The 21,997-nt window shown below is 44.6% G+C and overlaps 1 protein-coding gene across 4 annotated transcripts in view; it reads left to right on the top strand.

Annotated features, from left to right (window-relative positions):
- TTLL5 (tubulin tyrosine ligase like 5) overlaps positions 1–21,997 on the top strand; it is a 120,846-nt gene that overhangs the window by 38,901 nt on the left and 59,948 nt on the right. For all 4 annotated transcript variants that reach the window (XM_080977669.1, XM_080977671.1, XM_080977670.1 and 1 more), the window contains exons 13-23: positions 1,342–1,423; positions 1,657–1,718; positions 3,050–3,138; positions 3,990–4,031; positions 11,232–11,345; positions 11,776–11,867; positions 12,221–12,283; positions 12,835–12,870; positions 16,689–16,745; positions 20,935–21,086; positions 21,350–21,665. In XM_080977669.1, the coding sequence (XP_080833795.1) occupies positions 1,342–1,423; positions 1,657–1,718; positions 3,050–3,138; positions 3,990–4,031; positions 11,232–11,345; positions 11,776–11,867; positions 12,221–12,283; positions 12,835–12,870; positions 16,689–16,745; positions 20,935–21,086; positions 21,350–21,665 (1,105 nt within the window). The remainder of the gene's footprint in view (positions 1–1,341; positions 1,424–1,656; positions 1,719–3,049; positions 3,139–3,989; positions 4,032–11,231; positions 11,346–11,775; positions 11,868–12,220; positions 12,284–12,834; positions 12,871–16,688; positions 16,746–20,934; positions 21,087–21,349; positions 21,666–21,997) is intronic.

The raw sequence follows: 21,997 nt of genomic DNA, 5'->3' as shown, positions 1-21,997 counted from the left end.
CATTCCCAGAGCCCAGCACCTTGCTTACCTGGCTTTGAGAAGCCAGTGCGAGGGCTGCGGCAGGTGTGTGTGTGTGTGTGTGTGTGCATGCACACACTCACCAAAGAACTCAAGTGTGTTGGACCGCCCTGCTCCACCCCCTTGTCTCAAAATGGAAAATTCAAGACTGAGCAGTAGTTTTCCAAGCCAGAGAATCTTAACTTTGACTTATTTAGTAATGGCTTCACAACCACCTGCTTTAGACATGTGAGCACCCTACCCTTCTTTGGAGAGGTTTTCAGCACCTCTGAAATCCATGTGCCCAGCCTCGTCCTTGCCAACCTTAACAGCCAGGGAGTACACATTAGGCCTCAAACCTCCAAGTAGCTTATCTATGTGTTTTGTTTTGCTTTTCAGTTGCACAAGCTAAAAAGCATTATAACTAGGCATGGGGGAGGAATTAGTTCAGTCTGCTTTCCATCACCCCTTCATTCTAAGCAGAGCCTAGGACCTTGACAGGACCACTGACTGAAGTTGCAGGAGCATCTGTCAGGAAAATTTGTATCTTGGGGTGGATTGTTCCCACTGGTCCACTACCCCCTTCATAGGCTCTCTCTCTCTCTCTCTCTCTCTCTCTCTCTCTCTCTCTCTCTCTCTCTCCCTCTCTCTCTCTCTCTTTCTCTTTAAGGTAAAAACCTTACTAAAGGTAAAGTTACAAGGTATGACCAGTGGCAGGCCTCAAAAATGGGGGGGGGGGGGATATTGGTTGTAAGAGCAGCATGGGTAAACTTTATTTTCTTCTCTTGACTCTCTTTTCCCCGTTTCTAACTCATACTTATTGGTGTAGGCTGCAATGATGTCTGGATCGCTTAATTTTGCAAATGCTTAGAAAAACTAGATTCTGATGTCTGAAAAGATGGGGTTCTGGAAGACATGCCTTGTTTCCACCCCCTTTATTCTGCTGCCATTATTCTGCATTCCCTTTTTGAAGCTTTCTGTTTCATTAGGGCTTTTTCTGAACTTTAACTGGACAAAAGCATGCAGATGCCTCTATTGCGGGACTGGACTTGTATATTTCTAAAAACAAAGAACCAGGAAGCAGTGACAAAATATAGCACCAGTACATCTTCACTCCAAAGCAAGAGTCAGTATCTTAAAGGTGGAGCAATTGTGGCCACAGAATATTCAAAACTGGCCATGGTAATCTGTATCACACTTTTAAAGAAATGAGCAAGCATCACCACATTTCTCATTTGGTGAAATACTCTATATTTATCCACAGTCTCTTGTTTTAATGTTGGTTTGATTCCTTGAAAATAAAATTGCGCCACCACGAAATACTTTGTGTGTGCTTTGTTTCAGAGCTTTATGGCTTTGATGTCCTCATTGATTCTTCTCTCAAGCCTTGGCTACTGGAAGTGAACCTATCCCCTTCCCTGGCCTGGTAAGGAGTTATTGAGAAAGATGGAATTTGAAATGACTACCATCTGTTGAATATTCTTGATGGCTACAACTGAATGACTACTTTATATACTACTTTTTAGAGGAAAGGCTCCCCAGGAGGCCAGAGAGCATTCTGGATTCAGGATATGCAGTTCCTTCAGGGACATGGGATAAATTATCTGGTTAACTGGAGATACCATTAACTGATTGCCTTTTCTGTTTCTTGTTGGATAGTGATGCTCCTTTGGACCTGAAGATTAAAGCTAGTATGATTTCAGACATGTTCACACTTGTAGGTGAGTTGAGTTTCAGTCCAGTGTTTTGTTGGCTTAGGATGGTGATAGCGGGTTAAAAGTGGGTATGCCATGTTTGTATGGTGGGTGTGTATATATGACATAAGAATGGTATGCTGTAGAATAGTAGAGGTATTCAAACTTGTTTTGTGGAGGGCAGGAATGCTGTAGCTGGAAAGTATATAATCTGAGAGAAGTGTAGGTGTCCTTAGCTGTGTGGTATGAAAGAGTAATGAATAGTGGTGAACAGGGTGTGGGTAAAAAATTCTTCTTTGGAGGGGGGGGATGCTGTTGAGTGCCTGACATCTGTATGATGCTTTGATAGCCTGGGGATCATTGGGTAACTCTAGAATAATTACTACCTTTGTTGGCATGGTTCCTATTAAAACAAGTAGGTAACAGGAATGATATAGAGATGTGAAGGGGTGGTGGAGGAAGAAAAAAAGGGAACCCATCTTTTGTTTTTGTTTTTTCCTTGGGCCTTCACATGTTCACAAAGCTTTGTACTGGGGCAGCTAGCCCTCAGTTTATGGGCCTCACCCAGCCTACAGGCAAATTTTTCTGGCCTCCCAAGAGCCCACCAATTTTGACAGTGGAAAAAAAAGTTGACACAGCGCAGATGCAACTCTCCTCCTTTCCTGTCATCCGATAAATCATTTGATGAGTAGAGAGAGGAGACAAACCCCCATCATCAGCTGATCTGTGTGTTTTGAATTTGGTTGCATTTCGGTGTTTCCGAGTAGTGCATTTAGATCTTGTTTAGAGCATGGATGGAGAACTTTTTCTGACTGGAAGGCTATAACTTTATCTCCCCCACCCCTGGAGGGTCCAAGTTGACCTTTTAGCCCTGCCCACCTGTTAGTCACCTGATGGCATAGTGACATAATGTGATTCTTTGTTGGGACTTCAAAGCAAATGGGGGGTTCCTCATGTAGGGATTTTTACAAAAGACTTTTAGATACCCTTTCTGTCCTGCATTTCTCTTTCAAACCATGGTGGCTTGAAGGAGAAGCAGCAGCGGTGTGTGTGCGCTGGTTGGAGGAGCACTCCCTGCCATTCATTAGCTGATGAGTGAGTGGTAAGGTTGCACTTTACTCAAGGCTTTCAATTGCCCTCCCCCCCCCTTTCTCCTTCAAATCTTCATGGATTTGCAGGGGGGGGGGCATTTGCACCTATTCCATCAGCTGATGGGTGTGTCACAGTGCACCTTCAGATGCCCCCTTTTTGCAGTTCTTTCATTGGAAGAGTTAAGCTGCTGTTGGCCTATTGATACAGAATTACTAAACTAGCCCATAAATTAAGTTTTCTGTGGCCTATTTTGCTTCCTCTCTCAGGCTTTGTTTGTCAGGATCCAGGTCAGCGGTTCAGCCGAACATCATATTTTACCCCTGAGGGAAGGAGACATCCTTATCAGAAACCTCAAGTAAGGAGAAATTTGAGAAAGTAGCTGAAAGATAAAAACCTTCTCTTCTGCTATTAACAGATTATGAAGATGGGTTTAAGCAAGAATGATTGCCATTTCATTTATTCATTCTTATCTGACGACTTTGTGATTTCCTTGATTGTTTTGTATCTTAGTACTTCATCGCTGTGTATGGCTTCTATACTGCTGGAAGTGAAATTGACCTCTAGATGCTAACCATTCCCCGCACCCAATCCTTTGCTATTTTGATTATGATGTTTATATAGTGCCATCAGTGTGCATGGTGCTTTGGAGTACAAGAGGACAGGTCTTTGTTCCAATGAACTTATAGTCAACACAGGGAAATGAGAAGAAAAGGGTGAACTGGTCATCAGTCTGGCATTGTTTCATTTACATGTCCTTTTGCTTTAGTCTTTTCAAGCAGAAGAGGAAGTTGGTTTTAAACATTTCACATTCAGCACTATTGTGTGCTGCATGTATAATCCTAAATGTCTTGAGTACATATTTAAGAGGTAAAAATGTAATGATGAAGATGAAGCAAAAGCAGTTGACATTTTACACAGATTAGAAATGTACACCAGATGGTTGTAATATCCTGCTTGTATGATGTTCTTCCACTCATGCAAATGTGTCTTCCCTTTCCTCTCCTCCTCACTTTAGCTCACACCCTCAAAATCTGCTCCATATATTTGAGAGACTCTCTGAAGCAAATTGAGAAGGGGGAGGCATAGGAAATCTGGTCATGTCTGTTGGTGTGAAATCTATGCATTTATGACATGCTACATGAGCAGAGTTTCTTCCAGGATTCAAAGGGGAACATCAAATCATTATTATTTTTCTTTCTCTTGTAGCGCCCTGTTTCTGCACAGTCCCGATCAACAAATGCCAAATTGGTAGGTATTGGGCTATTACGTTTCTTCATGTACAAACTTCCATTTGTCTATTTCAAAATTTAAAGTAATATATTTATTTTGTCTGCAGTGACTTTTAAGACACTATAAAAGAATGGTAAAAAGGTTCAGGGGAGAGAAATGAACAATGCATATGGAAAGGCAGGAGCTGCAGGCAGGTGATAACCCTTAGTGTGCCTGCCTGCCTCTCTCCCGCACTTCCTTTACCTAAAATTGCAGCCATTTGTGTCAAGTGAATCCCAACTTTGTTTCAGAATAAAGCACACACATTAAACAAGATTATGCATGCTCTGCAAAATATGCATGTTACTGCAACAAATTCAAAATTTAGATTATTTTGATAGAGTGTATGCATATTTTTGAAATATGGAGAAATACCAATGTAAGAGAGAGGAAAGACAAGAAAGGTGGTACTAAGAGAAGAAGAAACCTTGGAGACTGGGTACTCATAACTGACTTAATGATGGCAGAGGCAAGCACACACAACCGTTTGGTGTTATTTTCATACAAAGCATCCTAGAGTCAAAGAGGAGGTAATAGACACATTTTGTTCAAGAGAAGAAATGATACTTTTCCCTGATTATGCCTTAAAAATAGCAGAAGATCCATACTATATCTGGCTGGAAGGATTACAGTTTATTATTATTTTTAAGTAATGGGAAAGATTGCTGAACTAGATGAAGTTTTGGGCTGATCCAGCAAACCTTTTCTATGTTCATTCATAAACCTGAGTTACTTACTGATAATAGGTCTTCTTTTGTCTAGGTTTGTATATGTCTCTTCTGAGGCAAATTCAGTTTTTGGTTTTAAACTCTGCTTTTCTGTGTTAAGAGGAATATAGCCCATATGAAATAATGGGGCATATTGCTAATATTCATATCTTTATGGAGATGGATCAAGCTGAGCCTTTAATCTGTGGTGCAGCTGAACTTGATTTTAGCTTCAGCTACTTTGATCTCAAGGTTTAAAAAAACTCTTTAGGAACTGTCAGGGAACTGCCATCGGAAGGAAGGGAAGTGAAAGGGCTCACACAGGTTGGGAGAGACTCAGCAGCTGAAGAGGGAACCAGTAGGGGGAGAGGAGCTGGGCTGAGGGAAAGGGAGCTGGAGGGATGGCTCAGAGACACTTCCAGCGAAAACAGTGGGGAGGTTTCAGGACCTCCTGTAGGGACACCCACTCCTCGCCGGAAACTGTCACGCAGAGAGTCCAGAAGACGTGTTTCCGTTAAGGAGCTTTTATGTTGGAAGCGATTCCGAAAGCAACCACTGTCGGAATCTGCCAGCGACTGACGGAGCCATGTTTAAGGGGCTCCGTTACAGACAGAGGTTTGCAAACTTGACCAAACTCTGAGGGACTAGGATTTTACACACAAGCAGCTCATCGTCCCATCACAGCATTCCGACAGTCTTCGTGAGCAGCTTGGGCAGGAGAAGGCATCATGAGCAACCCAGCCGGAACCGGAGAAGCAGGAGCTGGAGCGGGTCCAAGCCTGGAAGAAAGGTACCGGGTGTTGGAGGTCCAGCTAGCGCTGCAGACGGCGAGGCTTGAGGAGAGGAGGGCTCAGGATGCAGACAAAAAGGGGAAAGACACCCAGCTCGTCAGAAAGGTACCAGGATTGGTGCAGAAGTTTGGGGGGGAGCCCAAAGACTATCATGGCTTTCGGACAGAGATGCAATATGCCCTCAATCTGCAGTTTGATGAATTCCCTGACGAGGAATCAAGAGTGGCTTTCGTGATTGGGCATCTTGAAAAGGGGGCGAGAGACTGGGTTAGACCCCTGATGGCAGCGAATAGTGACGTCCTAAAGGACACGATGAAGTTCTTTCGCGCCATGGATCTGATGTTTTCCAGCGATATTGAACAGGGAGTGGTCCGCAGACAGTTAATGGCTTGCAAACAGGGGAGCCGATCTGTCCGTGAGTACTGGACTGAATTCACCATGTTGATCCATAAATTGGGGTGGGATCTATCGGCGGAACCCATTCAAATGCTTTTTGAAGAAGGGCTTTCTTCGGCTGTGAAAGACGAACTTTCCCGGGCGCCCAGGGCGGAGTCTATGGACCAGCTGACCAAATCAGCGCTGACCATAGGAGCGCGCCAGGAGGCGAGAGCATTGGAGAGGCGGGAAGGGAAGGGGGAACGTTGGAAGGAGTTCCGCATTCCAGACATTCCAGAGCCAACTTTCCCGCCGGCAGAGCCGATGGAAATCGGAACAGCGCGCGCGCGCGCAGTTTCAAAGCCCAGTGAGGGGGGAAAGAAGGAGGGAAAAGGCGCCCGGAAATGCTATCTCTGCCAACAGCCAGGTCACTTTGCCAGAGTCTGCCCCCAGAGGAAGGAATGGCAAGGGATGGTAGGAGCTGTGGAGGGAAGAGAGGAAGAAATACCGAAGCAAGTAAAAGCCAACGCCTGGCTGCCACCGTCGGGGCACAGCAGTCAGGCCAAAGAGCAGTGAAAGTGCCCACGCCAGAACCTCCTAAACCCGCCCTAGTGATAGAAGTGGCGCTAGAGCTGCCAAACGGACACCCTCTAAAGATAAAGGCGCTGTTGGACTCAGGCAGCTCCTGCAATTTCATGAGCAAAGAGTTTGCAGCTGAACACCAGATACAGACGATCCCTTTAAGCAACCCCCTGCAGGTGACCACGATCGATGGCAGGGAGCTGTTGGGAGGAGAAGTCAGCTTGCAGACCGTCCCAATGATAATGAAGGTGGCAAGGCACACCGAACTGATAGCGTTTAATGTGGCCACCTTGGGAGGAGCTCCCATTATATTGGGGATGAGCTGGCTAGCGTTACATGATCCGCTGGTGGGCTGGCATCAGAGAGTGGTTTCTTTTGGTTCAGCACATTGCTTAGAACACTGCAAAGAGGGAAAGGGTTTGGCAGGGGCCCAAGCCACCCTAGCAGGGACTGAAGTAACGGAGAACGTGAAGGTACCACGACAATACGCAGATCTCCGCGACGTCTTCAGCGAAAGGGAAGCTGACCAATTACCCCCGCATAGACCCTTTGACTGTCAAATCAATTTACTCCCTGGGGCACAGCTCCCTGTAGGCAAGCTGTACGCCATGTCAGACAGAGAGATGCAGGAGCTAAGAGAGTTCATTGACAAGAACCTGAAGAGAGGGTTCATCAGAGAGTCCAGGGCGGTGGGGGGCAGCCCAGTGTTTTTTGTGGATAAAAAAAACACGAACAAGCCGAGGCTTGTGTGTGACTTCAGGGCCTTAAATGCAGTGTCAGAACCAGTGGCTTTCCCTATGCCCAGGATTGACGACATTTTGACAAGGGTCAGGAAGGGAAAGATTTTTACTAAACTGGACCTAAGGGGGGCGTACAACCTGATACGAATAAGGAAGGGGGATGAATGGAAAACCACCATGTTCACCCCTTTGGGGGCATTTGAATATTTAGTTATGCCCTTCGGCCTACAAGGAGGCTCCGCGTGCTTTCAATCGTTTATGAACCACGTCCTGGGGCCTTTGCTTTACAAGAATTGTGTGGCCTTCTTAGACGACGTGTTGGTGTATTCTGAGAATGAGGAGCAGCATGTGAGAGACGTCAGAGAAGTGTTGAGCAGGCTGCAAGCCAACCAGCTGTGGGTGAAACTGGAGAAGTGTCAGTTTCATACCAAGGAGGTGGAATTCCTGGGGTATCGCCTGTCAGACAAGGGATTGGCCATGGATCCCGGCAAGGTCCAGGCGGTGCTGGAATGGAAAACACCCAAAACAAGGAAGGATGTGCAGAGGTTCCTAGGATTTGGGAACTTCTATCGTAAGTTCATCCGAAACTTTGCCCACCTGACGGCGCCCATTACGGACTGTCTCAGCAGTAAGAAGAAGTTCGTTTGGACTGAGGAGGCGGAGCGAGCATTTGAGGAACTAAAAAGGGCCTTCGCCTCGGAACAACAACTCCTGCATGTGGATTTACAAAAACCGATGAGAGTGGAAACTGACGCATCAGACAGAGCGATTGGGGCGGTGCTTCTGCAGCCAGGGAAGGAGGAGTCAGAGTGGAGACCGTGTGCCTTTTTTTCGCGAAAGCTGAACAAATCCGAGAGGAACTACACGGTGTATGACCGAGAACTACTAGCCATTCATGAGGCGTTCCGGAGATGGAGGCACCTGCTAATTGGCGCACAACATAAGGTGCGAGTGTGCACTGACCACAAGAACCTAGAGTATTGGAGGACGGCACGAGTGCTCAACCAACGGCAAGTGAGATGGGCCCAGGAGTTCTCCAAATTTAACTTTGAGATTTGTTACGTGCCAGGCCCAGAGAACATTAGGGCGGACGCTCTCTCACGCAAACCTGAATATTTGGAGGAGGAGGGAGCACCCGAAGAGAGACATGTCATTCCAGAGGACCGCTGGGTGTGTGGGGCGGCATTGGTGGGACAAAGAGAACTGGTAGAGGAAACAGAGAATGATGAATACGCCCAGAATAAGCTCAGAGGTCTTAGGGGTGAGGGAGAGGAACCAGGGGGTTTCGAGGAAAGAAATGGAGCTTTGTATTACAAAGGGGCACTGTATATCCCTGAAGGAGACTTAAGGGGGAGGGTACTCAAGCAGTTGCACGACAGCCCCACGGCGGGGCATTTTGGACAACACAAAACCATGTGGTTGGTCACCAGGGAATTTTGGTGGCCTAAGGTGAGGGAAGATGTACGGGAGTATGTAAGAGGGTGTGAGCAATGCCAGCGAGCCAAAGGGGAGAGGCGGGCACCGGCGGGGCTATTAGAACCCTTACCAACCCCAGAACGACCTTGGGAGGCAGTGTCGATAGATTTTATGACTGATCTGCCGAAGTCCAAGGGGAAAACAGCCATCATGGTGGTGGTAGACCTACTAACAAAGATGTGCCACTTTGTAGCCTGCTCGCATGCAGTCACGGCGGAAGAGACAGCGAAGTTATTTGTAGAACACATTTTTAGGTTGCACGGGGTGCCATTGAGGGTGGTCTCAGACCGAGGAAAACAATTTACTTCCAGGTTCTGGAGGAAGCTCATGAGCTTACTGCAGGTGGAGGTCAACTTTTCGACTGCCCGGCACCCTGAAACCAACGGGCAGGCGGAAAGAGCAAACGGGGTCCTCCAGCAATACCTGAGGTGTTATGTCAATGACAGAGAGAATGACTGGGTAGAAAAGTTGGCGCTGGCGGAATTTGCCTACAACAATGCCGAGAATGTGTCCACAGGGATGAGCCCCTTCTTGGCTAATTATGGGTGTCATCCCAGGGCTTTCCCAGGGGGAGAAGGGGAGAGATGGGGTGTCCCGGCAGCCGAGCATTTTGTAGAAGAAATGGAAGCAATCCATCGTCAGCTCCAACTCAACTTAGAAAGGGCGAAGGAAGAATACAAGAGGCAGGCAGACAAGAACCGAAGGGAAGGTGAAACCTTAAGGGTGGGAGATAGGGTGTGGCTGTCAACCCAAGGGTTGCCGTTCAAAGGAGGTTGTAAGAAATTAAGACCCAGGAGATTGGGTCCCTTTGAGGTCATTCAACAGGTCAACCCAGTGGCTTTCAGGCTCCGGTTACCCAACCACATGAAACTGCACCCAGTATTTCACAGGTCGTTACTGTCACCGTATGAGGGGGGACGAGAAGGGATGGCCACTCGGGGACCGGTCATAGAAGAAAGGGAATGCAGCAGCCATGTGGCAGAAATCCTCGACGCCAGGTGGAAGGGGGATCAGGTGGAGTATTTGGTAGCGTGGGAAGGAGAACCGGAGTCAGAAAACACTTGGGTAATGGCAGAAGATATCAATGACGAGGTATTGATAGAAACGTTCCATCAAAGGTTCCCAAGGAAACCTCAGCCTGTGGAGAGGTTCCGGAGGGAATACTTTGGGACCACCGATGAGGAGGAGGAGTTGGAAGGATTCTCGGAATCGGAAGGGGAAGGGGAGATGGACTCTGAGGAGGAGGAGTACTTCGAGACCAGGAACCGCAACAGGTGGAGAGAAGTGTTCGGGACATCGGAAGATGAAGGAAGTTCATTCCGGGGTTTTGCCTCCTCACCGCCCGTAGAGGAGGGGGCGAGAGGGGATGAAGGGGGCCCTGGAGGGGAGGTGGATGTCAGGGAACTGCCATCGGAAGGAAGGGAAGTGAAAGGGCTCACACAGGTTGGGAGAGACTCAGCAGCTGAAGAGGGAACCAGTAGGGGGAGAGGAGCTGGGCTGAGGGAAAGGGAGCTGGAGGGATGGCTCAGAGACACTTCCAGCGAAAACAGTGGGGAGGTTTCAGGACCTCCTGTAGGGACACCCACTCCTCGCCGGAAACTGTCACGCAGAGAGTCCAGAAGACGTGTTTCCGTTAAGGAGCTTTTATGTTGGAAGCGATTCCGAAAGCAACCACTGTCGGAATCTGCCAGCGACTGACGGAGCCATGTTTAAGGGGCTCCGTTACAGACAGAGGTTTGCAAACTTGACCAAACTCTGAGGGACTAGGATTTTACACACAAGCAGCTCATCGTCCCATCACAGGAACTTATTATCTCAAGGTCTTTAAATACCTTTTGTTTTCAGCTTTGACAGTGCAGCTAGGTCAAAAATGTCTTGCCTGGATTTCAGCTTCTGCTCCCCCACCCTTTTGTTTGTATTTTGTACTTGCCCATTACTAACTCAAACAGCCTTGTGACGTGAGAGCTGAATGCAGGATATGCAATCTTCTGGCTCAGTAAAGATCTTTAGCTGTGATCATTTTAACACTTGGAACTAGTGTAAATACAGATGAGCTGCATTTCTTTTCCTTACTGCAGCTTCATCTCCTAAGCAGGTTACTACTACAATACATGGGTTATCCAGCAATTGAGAGTTGGAAATGTTACCCCCCAGGTACCAGAGCCAGGAATATGTGTCATGTTTTGCCCATAGAGACAGAAGCTGTGAATGCTGGCTCCTGCTATTTTGGGGTGTGGTTCTGTGGTCAAACACTGGGAATGTGAAGTTTGGCTTTGGTATTGAATGGGGTGTGGACTTGCTATAGTTGGAGGCAGAGAGTGTGAATCCTGGCATTGGTGCCCTTGGATTCTTCTGCCTCTTGAGTGTGACTCCTGGTTCTGATGCCTGGAGAGTGATGTCTCTTGCTGGGCAAATGACTTTGGTATTTGAAACCCCGTTAAAAATAATTGGAATAAGATTAGAAGGAGGGGAAATGCTAAAATCAGGTTTCTCATTGTGATTCTACAGCGTTCTCGGCCGCTGTCTGCCAGTGATGCTGAGATGAAAAACCTTACGCCCTCAGCAAAGGAGAAAACAGTAGGAAGGCATTTTGGCTCCATGCTGGGGCTCTCCATGGAGGAGGTAAGGGTTGTCATGTACTATATTCGCTCACTGGACTTGGTACATGTGCAGAAGAAGCGAACAATTAGTCACCATGAATGGGTGCATTTGGCTGCCAGATGCCTCTGCCTTGTGTCAGCAGACTGAGGCTGGCATCTTGGCAGCATAGATAGAGAAATTAAGGGACAAAGAATAAAATGGTTTGTCTTTTGAAAGTGGAACTGTTAATATTGACCCCATAACTAAATGATTCACAGGGATTATGTGTATCTCAATGCATTCCTTCCCAAGGTTAACCCTTTCCATTATTTGTTTTTATTTATTTGAAATATTTATTACTCACCTTTCATGAAAACTGATGCCAGGTCAAGTTACATCAAGACGACAAAACCAATTCAAACCTAAACAACTAAAAAGTACTAATGCCTTTCATTGCTTGTTCTGATTCCAGATAAAAGTCTTGCGTCGAGTGAAGGAGGAATATGAGCGAAGAGGGGGATTCATTCGTATATTCCCTACGCCATTAACTTGGGACACTTATGGGTGAGCAAAAAGTCTAATTTTGATTCTTTCATCCTGGAATGATAGAAGACATTAGATAGAAGATGAAAATGCTAATTTATTCCCACCTTAGTACACTGTCAAAGACCATTCATTATGCTTTAAATTTCACTTTCAGGGTCTTTTTGCATATCAAACGTTATCCTGTCGCCTTTTGTGCTATCTAATTCTTACCAGCTTCCTTTTTAGTCTTACCTTTTCCTCCATTCCTGACAGATGAAGCTATTTCCCCCTCACTTTTCATGATAAGCTTTCACTTTTTCCTCACTGAGTCTTCCATTTTTAAATACTCCTAATCTGAATTTAAACTGACTCCCTTCCTCTTGGTTTTTCAGATCCTATATGGAGCACAAGACGACAATGAACTATATGCTGGCCTCTCGCCTTTTCAGCGACAGGTAGGAAAGTGGTTCTAGGAGTCTGCAGTACAGAAGGAGACCCATAGGAGGAAAGAGAAATGAAAGTGAACATGAAGAGCAGATTGCTTGTAGACAAAGTACTGGGTCCATTGGGCAGTTGCTTGTAGAATGTGTTTTGGCTCTTAGCTCACTAGCTGGAGCAAACAGTAACAGAAATAGAGTAATTCACAGGCTTATAAAGAAGGCAGTTTTCAAGAACATAACAATTGCCTTGGCTGTTCAGATGAAAGCCCTCCTCAATGGGTAGCTAGCTCCTTCTGGAGGTTCATCAGAAGAGCCTTCTAGATCAGACCAATGGACCACCTAGTCCAGCATCCGGTTCTCACAGTGGCCAACCAGATACCAGTTGGCCAACCAAGCTGATTTGGGGAGTGAGGAGAGAAGGTGAAAAGCCTTGTTATGGAAGCCTTTCTGCGGGACTTTTGCTGATGGGATTCATTAGACGAATCCTGCCTTGGGCTTTTAATGTATCTGTTTTATGTTGATGTAGTGTAATGTAACCACAATATTCTTTTTTCACTGTTCTGCAGAGGGTCAAGAAGATGCCTAATTTCTAAACGAACTCGGTAAGCAGCTTGTATAGGCAAGTTATTAAAGGAAAAAGGTTGGTTTTGTATTTTTGACCATGTAGTCACCTTAGACTTTAGATGGGACTCTTTTTGTCAAACAATAGAAGGTTGTTTTCAAGGCTAATTGCTGTGTTTGGGGTAGTGAGAAATGTACCCTATGCACTGAGACATCCAGCACGAGGTCTTTTACAGAGGAATTGGGGTTTTTTTTGCGGTGGGGGCTGTAGTTGTGGAGGGAAGTGGTAACCTTCTGCTTCCCATTTTCTGTGATCCTCATTCCCTGGCCAAATATTCCTTGCATGGGAAATAGTCTTAAAAGTGTTTCTGTGTTAGGGGGTTCCCTCTTTGGTGGTCTGTGTCATTTCTTTGGATTTCAGTATCGTGGGACTGATTGTTGCTCGGCCATTATGAAATGGTTGTGAAAGCTGAATTAGTTACTTGCTATTATTGTTTTGCCAAGGTCCAATATTAATGTTATAATGATTGCATAGTTAAACTCTCAACCAGCTGTTTTTAATGGTGTAAACTGGTGGTCCTGAGTATTGTGTTGCTGGATTTTTGTGATTTTCAATTACTACTTTAAACTGTGTGTTGGCCAGAGAACATCCATGTGTGTGTGTGTGTGTGTGTGTTTTCCAATATATAAAAAGTCAGAGGAGAATTCAAAACAAAATGTCAAAAGCTTGCTTTATTTATTTATTTATTTATTTATACATACATACATACATACATACATACATACCCTGCCCATCTGGCTGGGTTTCCCCAACCACTCTGGGTAACTTCCAGCAGAATATTAAAATACAATGATTCATCAAATAACACAAGCTTCTTACCTGGCCTATGTGGTCTCTGACCAAGAGTTTTCCCAGTTACCGTAAATTTCGCTCCATAACACGCAGTTTTTTCCTCCTAGAAAGTAAGGGGGAATGTCTGTGCGTGTTATGGAGCGAATGCCTACAGATGGCGGGGGAATCTGCTGCAGTCGTGAGCAGTCCGTGGCTCGCTTTGAAACAGCAAAGTGGGTGTAAGCGGCTCCTGTCAGCTAGCGGAGCCGGGGAGGAGGGAGATAAGCAGAGCGGGAGTTGGCTGCTTTAAAACAACCCCTGCTCTCTGTCCCTGCCTGCAGTTTTTTGCTGTCCGATTTTGGATTAGCCACTGTAGGGGCTGTGTGTGTGTGTGTGCTTGACCTATCGTTCTCCTCCTCCTGCTTCCCCTTCACTCTCCCTGCGCCCCTGCGACTTTAGAATTGACACTCTGTGTGTCTCTGTGTGTGAGAGGGCTCCTTCTCCTTCTCTTGCTTCCCGTTCACTCTCCCTGCACCTCTGCGACTTTAGAATTGACACTCTGTGTGTGTGTGTGTGTGTGTGTGTGTGTGTGTGGGCTCCTTCTCCTTCTCTTGCTTCCCGTTCACTCTCCCTGCGCCCCTGCGACTTTAGGATTGATATTCTGTGTGTCTGTGTGTGTGTGAGGGCTCTTTCTCCTTCTCTTGCTTCCCGTTCACTCCCCCAGTGCCCCTGCGACTTCCAGCGCCCTGCGCCTTTAGGGCCAGTTCTCTCTCTCTCTCTCTCTCTCTCTCTCTCTCTCTGTGTGTGTGTGTTTTGGCCTCACTGCGCTTGTTGGGGGAGAGTGTTGGTCGCAATTTTCTTGATTTGTCTCAGAGTGGTTACTATCGTGGTTTCCTTGCCGGGGAGGAGGGAGAGAAGCAGAGCCTGCTTGTTTTAAAGGAGCAAAGCCGGGGAGGAGCCTCTCCTGCATTATTAGCAGCATCCTTCTCCACACACGCCATGTGTGCTCCTTGTCCCTTGAGTGCTTTTCCTTCCCTCCCCACTTAAAACGTGGTTACAAAGCACGGATCCACATGGATCCTCAGGATTTTTGCACTGGGTCACCCCAGACTCACCGTCAGATCACATGTCTGTGGCCACAGCATGAACCACAAAAAACATACATCCACTGTTTCATTTAGAATATTTTTTTCTTGTTTTCCTCCCCTAAAAACTATGTGCGTGTTATGGTCAGGTGCGTGTTATAGAGCGAAAAATACGGTACTTGGTTGTAGAAAATAGTTGTTTCTTTAACCAATCTCTAAAAAGGGAGATCAACATAGACTACCTCAGAACAGCAAAACATGGACAAGCAGGAAATTGTCCCTGGGCATTCTAGACCCAGAGGGAAGTTCTTTCTGTGGCCCTGAAAACTCTATTGAGTTTTCCAGTTCTGCTTTTTCAGTAAGCAAAATCTGAAACTGAAAGAGAAGGATGTGCATAGTGCTGCAGCTAGCAGGACAAATTTTGGATTGGCTATCAGAGATTATGATTTTATTCTAAGTTGTGTTTTCCAGAAAATTGAAATTAAAATATAAATTTTAAAATAGTGTGGCCAGTCCCTGCAGAAAGCAGAGCTTGGAGTCACTCCCTTTCAGAAACCTCAAGTTAGTGTAATGTACATAGATTTGTCATGAAAATTAATAAATCTTTTAGGAAGAAAGAAATAGTTATAGTTTTGTTGTGTACTACCTGTTGGTGGTCCTTATAAAGAATTATTGTAGATGTAGTGATATTTACAGATTAAGCAACAACAGTTCTTTGAGGCCATTAATTAACATACCAATAGATCATGGATAGCTCAGTTGGTTAGAGCATGGTTCTGATAACGCCAAGGTTGCAGGTTTGATTCCCATGTGGGACAGCTGCATATTCCTGCATTGCAGGGGGTTGGACGAGATAATCCTCAGGGTCCCTTCCAACTCTACATTTCTATGATTCTATTATCCCTGGACACTGGGCAGAGTGGCTTTCCTATCAGCTAGTTGTGCCCATTGACTCATTACAGTACTTATGTTGCATTTTCACCAGTTGCTCAGATAACAGAATGTTAGAGAAGTATGAATTTCTTAGTGCAGCTGGCTGATTGCCTGTGGAGAAAGAACATGACTTACAGTAAGGTCAGAACACAGAGGCATTAGCACAGTTTTAAGCAATAACTGGCTACTTCCCCATGTTCAGAATCTTATTCAGTAGCCTACAGGTGGTGCTCCATTTTTCCTGGTCCACAGCACATGACAGACATAGATAACATTTCTGCTGCAGACAAACAGTTCATAAATTGCAATTCGATTGTCACAGATCTTGATTTCTGGACAAAATAATCTAATATCTGTGAGATTTATTTTGGTTTAAGTCTGTTGTTTGTTTCACATTTTCAGTAGGCTGTATGTTTTAAACTGTGGTTGTAATTTTTTTAGTGATAATGTTATTGTTTTATCTTTTTTGTAGGCTGCTTTGAAGTCTTTTCTATAATGAAGCAGTATATAATTTTAATGAAATAAATAAATCTTGCATTTTACATTGTAGTGTGTAGTTCAATGAGCAAGCACTTGTTCTGTAGGTTGTCTACTCTGGCTCTCTTTTGATTAAAAGAGAACAAATAAATATTTAGCAAGCAGAATAATTCAAAACTAAGTAGGACTTAAAAGGAAATTCCCTATAATGTTCTTTGTATTCTGCACTATAGGAAAGTATATCATTAATATTAAAGAGTCTTCACACATACAGCGAAGCTGAGAGAGGGATGCATTTCCATTCATTTCAAAATTCATCCCTGGAAAAACCTCTCCTCTTCTGCAGTCGGTTCTTCAGGCACAAGATGCCAGTTTCCAAAATCACTTTTTTCCAGGCAGAAAATTGCAGAAGCCTTAGGTTTCTTGCACTTTAACTCCTCCTAGTTAACAAGATATATCATCAACAGGCACAAGACAGAGTTCAAAGGTGCAGTCTTTAAAATCACACAATTCTTGCTCTTTTACTCTTTAGAGGCCTTGACTTGCAACGTGGTCATCTCGCCGCCAGATGTCTCAGGACCGAGTCCAGGTAATAAAACTACTCACTCGCCCCCCCTCCTTTGGATTTACATATGGCTTCACATACCCTTTGATCCCAACTAGGCAGTAGTTCAAAGCTTTATAAACTGGGGCTAGCTGCAAGCTCTTGTCCCCTCTACTCAGCCTCAAGTACAGTCTCTGCTTCAGAAAATTCACAGATCTCAGCAAGATCTCAAAAAGATACAAGTATCATAACTTCCTATTTTCTTTTCATAATTCCAGCATTGCAGACAGTAGAGAATATTGCCAAATCTTGGAGAAACCTTATGAAACGTTTTTATCAGCATCTTCCACATTATTCCATGTGTGGAGAAGCACTGAGTTCACTAGGCTAGGATCTTTCTTCATATTTCCCCCCAAAGTTTGGGGGGAAATATAAAGAAAAATCCTAGCCAAAGTGAACTCAGTGCCCTCCTCAAAGGCCACGTTGGGGAATTCTCAACCACCTGTGAACTCTTGTTTCCCTTCAGCTTCTGAATGCAGACATATTTCTGCTGAAGGGTTTCACCCTCACAGTTGCTGAGTTTAGCCAGTATTTCTGCTCTTGGTTCATATAACCTTACAGGCTGTTCCAGTAAGACCTAGGAAGTCTTCAGTTACAGAATTATAATTAAAAAGTAAATTTGTGTGCATTTAAGGAGATCAAAGTTTACATTGCTTTAAAGTAAATGGAATTAATTCAAAACAAAATATCAAAAACATGGGAATAATAGTTAATATTTCTTACACACCTAGCCTATAGTGTCTGATCCAGAGGTCTTCTAAGTACTGTACTTTTAAAATTATTTATTATTTATTGAATTTGCATACCATCCTTCATCTGAAGATCACAGGACGGTTCACAACATTAAAATGAGAACACCAAATACAGAGAAAACAAAAGCAAAAAAAAATTCCCCTCCCACAAACAAAGGCAATAGAACATTTAATCAGCCAAAGGGAACTGTTTTAGCCAATCTGCCAGAATATTGTCCACCCCTGCCTGATGTTCCTCTTTTATGGAAGCCAGATGGGTCGTTCTGTTAACCGAATGCCCTCCAGTCCACTTTTTCATTTGACCCACCCTGGTTCTGCTTGTTGCCCTCCAGGTTTAGGGGTGGAATAGACATTCCTGTTGAGGTCATCTCAGTTATCTAGGAATTCCTTTTCACTGTGTGAGGTATTCTTGTTCTGTGTTAAAATACACTGTTTTATATCTTTGTGTGACATAATTTTTTGCGTGGAACATGGTTTATGGACTTTGCCTGTGTTAGGGGTTGAGGGATCTCCTTAGCTCAGTCATTATGATCTGGAGCAGGGGTCCAGATCTAAGGCCCGTCTGAGTTGTGGATTTGGCCTGCGCCACGAAGCCAGAACTCGCTGTGAAACCAAGACTCCCGGCAATGGCAACGGGAGGAAGAGGCTGAGTGGCGGCGGCTCTGCCAATCAAATGCTGCACCTGGTTTTCCTCAGCACAGCACAGGGCAGTATTGTTCAAAGGGCACTGCCTATATTCTCTAGTAGGAAGAGTCATCCGGTTAACCGAATGTCCTCCAGTCCCCTCTTAAAACAAAATCACAGTAGTACCAATTTCTGGGTTTTTTGCCAGGCGCCTACTTCACTGTTGAAAATGCTATTTTATGTAGCTTCCTTTATTTAACCAATGCCTACTGCTTGAGGTTAGACATATGGTTCTTCAGAACAGCATGGCATGGAAGAGCAGGAAATCATTAAATGTTCTAGGCTCCAAATATATCAGAGGCACAGAAAACCACTTTTTAAAAAGCTTCTGACCCTGCCTTTTCACGGCAAAATCCAGTCTCTCACGGAGAGTGACGACAAATTAACTTTGTACATTTTGGTCACAAGGAGCAAGGCTTGCACTGGCTAGTCAGTGACGATGTCGTTTTTAGCTTTCCCTTACAGGAAATGGAAATTAAGCATCATTTATACTGTGTCTTTGTTCTTTCCCCTGTTCCTACAATTTTCTACTGTTCCTTAGCTTGCGTTAATATATTGTTTTATATTTTTAATTTTGTGGGCCAATCATGAGTGGTTCTCCCTGAAAACCAGCATATAAACTAATTAAATAAATTTTCACAACTTCACAAAGCATAGTTTGCCCGAATATCCGACATTCCTTTTACCATTCATAGGTCACATGCATTTAACCTTAAGTATCTATCTAGCAGGATGAAGAAGTGGGGAGAAGATTTGGGAGGTTTTAATTCACAAAGGAAATGTCACAGGCTAATTGTAATGAAGTTTTAGACTGAAAAGATGAATAACTGACAAAACTTTAAAAATCCAGCTAGTTTCCTTCACACAGGGCTGGCTCACAGAACTACCAAACCTGGGATCTTTAAAATGCATTGTATTGCTTTTCCAGATTCAGAGTGATTACTACAACATTGTATGGCGTTGAATCCATTGAGTTAGCACAGTGCAGCCTGTTGAGGAAACCTTAAGAGAATAAGATCCCTGCTGGATCAGGCCAAGCAGAAAGTCTAGTATTCTGTTCTCACTGTGGCCAGCTAGATGCTTTAATGAAGCCCACAAGTGCATGAACTCTCTCCACACTTGTAATTCTCAGGCATCCAGTAGTGAAGAACTTCATTGTAGCCACTATATGAATCTAAGCGGCAGTTCTCAGTTTTCAGAATCCAGTATCCTCGTTATCCTTGCCTGCATTTAAAAAGGGTATTTCAGCATTTCTAGAATTGTTTTGCCTGATGACAATTGAGTCTCAATTCCCACAAGGGGGTGCATGGAATGAATTACTCCTTTGCATTCACCAGTAGCAAAATATACCTGTGCTGTGCTGGCTGGTGACTATCTCTGTTGGAGTGTTCTTGGCATCTGGAATTGCAGGGAATGCCCCTCCTAAAGTTTTATTGCCTTTCCTGGCATACCATTGGACATATTTTCTAAGCATACAGCTTCTTAGTGGAAAATAGTTTGCTTTTAAGAGGAAAGGAAAACGCTCAGGGATTTTTGGTGGAAATCTTTTTAAACTTCTTCTAAGACAGCCCTTCAGTATAGGAAAACAAATCTTAAAAACAATGGGTCCAAGAACTGATGGCTTCTGCCATGGCCTAATGGTGCCCTGATTTGATTAGGATTTCAATGTTCAACACAGAGGCTGAGTGATGTGGCATATATCTTATAGCTGGTGCGGTACTATAATGGTGGGAGTGATAAAGATGTTTCTTCAGATCCTTGTTTTAGATCCTTGTTCAGCTGTGCACTGAAGCTCATAGGTAGTCCTAAGCAAGTTTTTTTCTTTTTAAGCATAACATACTTCACAGAGCTGTGAGGCTACAAGACTGTTCAGGAGTAGAGTAGGATACAAATACAGTGGTACCTCAGGTTAAGAACTTAATTCGTTCTGGAGGTCCATTCTTAACCTGAAACTGTTCTTAACCTGAAGCACCACTTTAGCTAATGGGGCCTCCTGCTGCTGCCGCGTCGCTGCTGCCCAATTTCTGTTCTCACCCTGAAGCAAAGTTCTTAACCCAAGGTACTATTTCTGGGTTGGCGGAGTCTGTAACCTGAAGCGTCTGTAACCTGAAGCGTATGTAACCCAAGGTGCCACTGTAAGATGTATTTGGGCAAGGGATGTTCTGGGAGGAGTTGGATAGGCCTCCCTGGTATTAGCTTTCATGTGCACAAATCCAAGGAACTTAATGCTGCATAATCATAAAGAGACCAGGATCTTTCCAGTTGGGCCCATGAAGCAGATAGATGTATGAACAAATAAACTGCTTCCTTGTTCAGCCAGTTTCCTCCCCCCACCTCCCACCCTGGCCCTCCAGCTACTATCCTGTGTGTATAGTTAATATAGAAGCCTAATGCACATCATGGCTTGTTACACATGGTTCTCTGAGCCCCAGTAAATACACATGCACACATACATCCCCACTGCTTTGAAGAATGGAATAAAAACCTTTGCTCCCGCTAGTGTGACCGTGTGTGTATTCAAAGAGTATTAGTTACAGGTAGGTAACTCTGATTCTTCTGTACTCCTTGTGACTGGCTAATTCTCAGAAGTGTAACACTGAACTTGTACTAACTCAGTCCTGTTTGTCTGGTGGTGTAGGAACAGTATAGATTCACTACAGAGACCAGCATATAGGTTTTATCTGGATATAGGTGGGAGGAAAGGCATTGAGGAATCTCCTTGTTCTTGTCTTTTGCAGTTTGAATCTTGCTGGAGAACTGGGTCTGGACATTATGGATTGTAATGCTCAGCTTCATGCTGCTCTGTATGAGCGGAAGCTCCTGTCACTAGAGGTACGGAAACGAAGGCGGCGTTTTGGCAAACTGAAACCAGGAAATGCAAAACTGTCAGGTACATGCGAGTCCTGCCTATTTCCCCATATTATAACATTGGTGTCTGGGTTTAAATGGTGGTTAGCTTCTCATGCCATGTGTAGATCTTGACCATATCTGGGCTAAAAGAAAAAAGATTGTGTACATCAGATATTTCCTGTGTTGGTGATCAGTTGCTAGCATGTATTCTATGAGTACATATGGTGCATGTGAGAACCTAATGTTTTCTGCCTTCCTTTACTTATCCTAAAATGTTGAGAACTGGACATCTGTTTTTGACAGGGACTTCACAGTCAACTGACTTTGTCCTCAAGTCAGAAATGGAATGTGAAGAAGAGGAGGAGATAGTGGAGGAAGATGAAGAACTGGAGATACCTCGGGAGGAAACAGCTGGCTCTCTTAGGAACATGCAGGTGAAATTTAAGCCAGAGTTGCCAGAACAGGTGGAGCATCCCAAAAAGGAAAAGTTGTCAAAGGAGTCTGAACAGAAACCTGTCCGTGAAGCTCTGCTGCTTCAAGCCAAAACGGAACCAATGCCAAAAGATGCTGAGCTTCCATTTAATTTGCTACAGGTTTTACAGGAGAACAGTAATCTAAGGTAGGAGTTTTAATGAGATTTATTTGACTATCATTGTGGCAAATATGAGGCAAGCATGTAAACCAGAGTCCTTGTCCGCTTGTGAAAAGGCATGTTTTTGTACTACACCCCTGTTTTTTAGGTTGTAGAGGAATTGCTTCATAAAACGTATGCTTTGGCCTCTTAATCTTCCCTAGGCCAATGGACGGATGCTACTGTTGATGCCCTGCATTCATTTAGTGTCCCAAGTGTACCAGATGCTATACAGAATACTAAAATAGTTTGTATACTTGTCCGGTTGGCTTATTCTATTTGCCTGCTGGTGGGCAAAAGTGAAGACAGTGTTGATAAGA

The sequence above is a fragment of the Podarcis pityusensis genome, assembly GCF_964106645.2.
Source record: "Podarcis pityusensis genome assembly, chromosome: 1".
Lineage (NCBI taxonomy): Eukaryota > Metazoa > Chordata > Lepidosauria > Squamata > Lacertidae > Podarcis > Podarcis pityusensis.
This window is presented reverse-complemented; position numbering and strand designations above follow the sequence as displayed.